We start from the raw sequence: 4,229 nt of genomic DNA on the forward strand, positions 1-4,229 counted from the left end.
TTGTTGTGAAACCTTGGAACTTAAGTTTGCTAGCAATTTTGACATTCACTACTTGAGCGGGAAAAGGCAAGAGCGAATAGGACTTTGAGCACGCAAGAGCCAATTGGTGCAAACTGTGATACACGAGGGTTGAGCGACATCAAGTGAGTTGGTGAGGACTTTTACTACTAACTTGTTTGCTCATTTTGTAGGTATCATAGAGTACGGACAAACTTCTACTCCTAATTGTGATCCACGGAGTGAGACTCCGATGCATGATGTTGTTTCTATGCTTTATGACATAAGCGAGAAGGTTACCAACTCAAGTGAGAAGGTTACCAATATTAGCATACGGCAACACCAAACGGATGCAATGTTGAATTCTGTGATAGAGGAATCTCACTTGAGGCAACAAGGAAGGGAGCGTAGTATGACGCTTACTAATTCCTCTACTATACCCTCTCCTTCACAAGTGCGAGAAATGCTTCAAAGGGAAAAATTGCAACACCACCAACCCAACCAAATACCACAAAACTTACCAAGGCGACCACAATCACCAAAGGGACCTTATTTTCCTCCACCAAACTACCGACCACCTATCCCCTACCAACCTCCAACCACACATCCCCTACCACAAGTACCTCAACTTCAACCTTATCACACTCCGCCACAAGTTTACTCTTCACCACCACAACGCCACCAAGGTTACTTTCCACCACCCCAAGTGTCCTACCCACACGTACACCAACCACTATTTAGACCTCAAGAACACATACCCATAATACCACCACCCCAAATGACCCAACCTCGACCACCAATGAATATACCTCTACAACATCTACCTCAAGTTCCACCAAGGAGGGACAATCCCCCTCCCCCACCACACATACCACCTCAAGAGCCTCGGTTGATGAACAACCCACTTTTTCAACATGCTCAAGAGGACAACTTGAATGAGTTGGCCGATGTCCATCAAGTTTTCCATGATGAATATAGGGGAGATGGAGTATACCAAAGGGGAAGATCCCACGTGAGAGGACGAGAAAGAGGAAGATGTCGAGTGAGAGGAAGAGGTAAAGGGCATGGTCACCGGTTTGTACAAGAGTAATATGGGGATATCAACCATTTTGACGAGGGTGACCCACTAGAGGCCCAACCTTATCCTAGAGATCCTAGAGGAGGTCTAGACGATGATGAAAGGGTTCTACAAGTTCCCAAACTAGTTCTTCTACCTCTCAAAGGAACTAGTGACCTGGGAGAGTATCTTGAATGGTTACTCAAAGTAGAGAGGCACTTTGACATCTACAACATAAGTGATGCTAAAAAGGTGAAGTATGCCATTACTCAATTTGAAGGGAGTGCTTCATCATGGTGGGAAAAGGAGTTGAGGAGAAGGGCTAGACACAATGAACCTCCAATAACTAATTGGAGAGCTTTAAAGAATGCTTTGAGGGCAAGATATGTGCCCGATTACTATCAACATGAGTTGCTCAAGAAACTTCATACTTCCTACCAAGGGAGCAAGAGTGTTGAGGAGTACTATGAAGAGATGGAGACTACAAGATTGAGGTGTGATGTTGATGATGATGACGAAGTTGTCATCACTAGATTTTTGGCGGGTCTTCACAAGGAAATTGGTGAGGCTTTGGAGCTTCACAAGTTTGAAAGATTGGAAGATGCTTACTTGATGGCCTTGAAGGTAGAAAGGCATAAAGAAAACAAAAGCTACAAGTCAAAGGCTACAACTTGGAACAAGAATGATAAGCCTTGGAAATCCACAAACAATTGGGAGAAATCCAAAGATTCCAAGTATGGTCCCAAGGTTCAAGTGGACAAAAACAAGCTAAAAGTGAAAACTAAAGGGGCTTCCAATGTTCAAACCAAGTCCCTTATCAATTTGAGATGCCTTAAATGTCAAGGACTTGGTCACTACATGAAAGATTGTCCAAATAGAAGAACAATCATTACCATGGATGATGGAAGCTATAGAACCAAAGCTAGTGACCAAGAGCATAGAGATAGTGAACATGAAACAAGTGATGAAGAATTAGAAGAACAAGAAGATGATGGGCCGAGATCTTACTTGGTAACAAGAAAAGTTTTGGCTGTAGCTAGAGAAGATCAAGATCAAAGGGAGAATCTTTTTCATGGAAGATGCAAGATTTTGGGAAACCTTTGCTCTCTCATCATTGATAGCGGAAGTTGTGCTAATGTAATAAGTTCCTCTTTGCTTGAACAAATGAATTTGCCATCAAAGAAGCATCCCTCACCTTATAGACTACAATGGCTACATGAGTGTGGAGACCTTCGAGTCACCAAAATGTGCTCATAAAATTCAAAATAGGGAGATATGAAGATGAGTTTTGGTGTGATGTTGTTCCTATGCAAGCTTGTCATCTACTTTTGGGGCGACCTTGGCAATATGATAGGTATGCAAAGCATGATGGGAGAACAAACAAGTATTCACTTATCAAGGATGGCCAAAGGTTTACTCTCTGTCCCTTAACTCCGTTTCAAGTAAGTGAGGATTACAAGATAATGAGGGAGTTGAGACAAAAGGTGAAGAGTGACCAAAAGAAGGAGAAGAGTAATGAGTGTAAGGCTCCAAGAGAAGACAAAAATGAAAAAGAGACGGAAAAAGGGGTAAAGCTTCAATCTTTACAAGGTAAAAGTGCGAATGAAGTGTGAAAAAGGAGAAGTGGTACCGAGACCGCGGGTGAGCTTCCTTGCAAACAACTACAAGCCTCTAAGGGAAGTTGCTCATGAACCAACTATCTTTCTTGTTATGCATAAAGATTGTTTGATTGCTAATGATACTCTCTCTACCTTACCTAGTTCCATTTCTTCTCTTTTGCAAGATTTTGAAGATGTCTTTCCGGATGAGCTACCAAAGGAGCTTCCCCCACTTAGAGGCATTGAGCATCAAATTGACTTTGTGCCCGGATCTCAACTTCCCAACCAAGCCGCCTATAGGAGCAATTCCGAAGCTACAAAGGAACTTCAGCAAGTGGAAGAGCTTCTAGAGATGGGATTTGTTCGTGAAAGTTTGAGCCCATGTGCGGTCCCGGTCATTCTAGTGCCAAAGAAGGATGGGAGTTGGAGGATGTGTGTTGATTGTAGAGCCATCAACAAATCCACGGTAAAGTATCGTCATCCTATCCCTAGGTTAAATGATCTTCTTGATGAGTTGAGTGGTTCTCAAATCTTTTCTAAAATTGACTTGCGAAGTGGCTATCACCAAATACGAATGAAACCCGGTGATGAATGAAAAACAGCCTTCAAGACCAAGTTTGGTTTATATGAGCGGATGGTTATGTCATTCGGCTTCTCTAATGCTCCTAATACTTTCATGCGTTTGATGAATCATGTCATGAAGCCTTTCATAGGCAAGTTTGTTGTGGTTTATTTTGATGACATTCTAGTATACTCTAAAACACTTGAGGAGCATGTAGAACACCTTCATTATATTTTTTATGCTCTTAGGCGAGAAAGATTATTTGCTAATTTGAAAAAGTACAATTTTTGTGTTGATAAAGTTGTCTTTCTTGGCTTTGTTGTTAGTGCTCAAGGTGTTGAGGTTGATGAATCTAAGGTAGAGGCAATTAGGAATTGGCCTAGGCCTAAGTCCACCGGGGATGTTAGGAGTTTTCATGTTTTAGCGGGTTTTTATAGAAGATTTGTAAAAGGGTTTAGTACTATTGCCGCACCTTTGACCCAAATTATCAAGAAAGATGAGAGTTCTCTTTGGGGTCTTGAACAAGAGGAGGCTTTTAATGCCTTGAAAGAAGCTTTGAGTAGTGCGCCACTCTTACAATTGCCAAACTTTGATAAGACCTTTGAGTGTGATGCAAGCCAAGTAGGCATTAGAGCGGTTCTTATGCAAGATGGAAAGCCATTAGCCTATTTTAGTGAAAAACTTAAGGGAGCTTGTTTAAAGTACTCTAACTATGATAGGGAGTTGTATGCCTTAGTGAGAGCCATAGCTACTTGGAGACACTACCTTTGGCATAGGGAGTTTGTTGTTAAAACCGATCATGATGCTTTGAAGCACCTTAGAAGCCAAGGTAAGTTGGGGAATAGACATGCTAAATGGTTGGAATTTTTAGAGCAATTTCCTTATGTGGTCCATTATAAGAAAGGCAAAGAGAATGTAGTAGCGGATGCACTTTCTAGGAGATATGCCTTATTGAGTACTTTGCTTGTAAGTTGATAGGATTTGAGTGCTTGAAGGATCTTTATCCTAGTGATGT

At 41.7% G+C, this 4,229-nt stretch overlaps 1 protein-coding gene across 1 annotated transcript; it reads left to right on the plus strand.

The window, feature by feature from the left end:
* Window positions 1–250: 250 nt before the first annotated feature.
* On the plus strand, window positions 251–2,311 carry LOC109207230. The gene is made up of 2 exons (XM_019370112.1): window positions 251–451; window positions 1,115–2,311. The coding sequence occupies exons 1-2, from the start codon at window positions 251–253 to the stop codon at window positions 2,309–2,311; spliced, it is 1,398 nt and encodes a 465-aa protein (XP_019225657.1).
* Window positions 2,312–4,229: the final 1,918 nt, after the last annotated feature.

This window comes from Nicotiana attenuata, unplaced genomic scaffold (genome assembly GCF_001879085.1).
Source record: "Nicotiana attenuata strain UT unplaced genomic scaffold, NIATTr2, whole genome shotgun sequence".
Lineage (NCBI taxonomy): Eukaryota > Viridiplantae > Streptophyta > Magnoliopsida > Solanales > Solanaceae > Nicotiana > Nicotiana attenuata.

Excerpts from the sequence above, each read along its gene's own strand:
- LOC109207230 (XM_019370112.1), top strand. The coding sequence starts at position 251 with ATGCATGATGTTGTTTCTATGCTTTATGACATAAGCGAGAAGGTTACC. Across the intron at positions 452-1,114 it reads CTATACCCTCTCCTTCACAA|GGTGACCCACTAGAGGCCCA; the intron begins GTGCGAGAAATG and ends CATTTTGACGAG.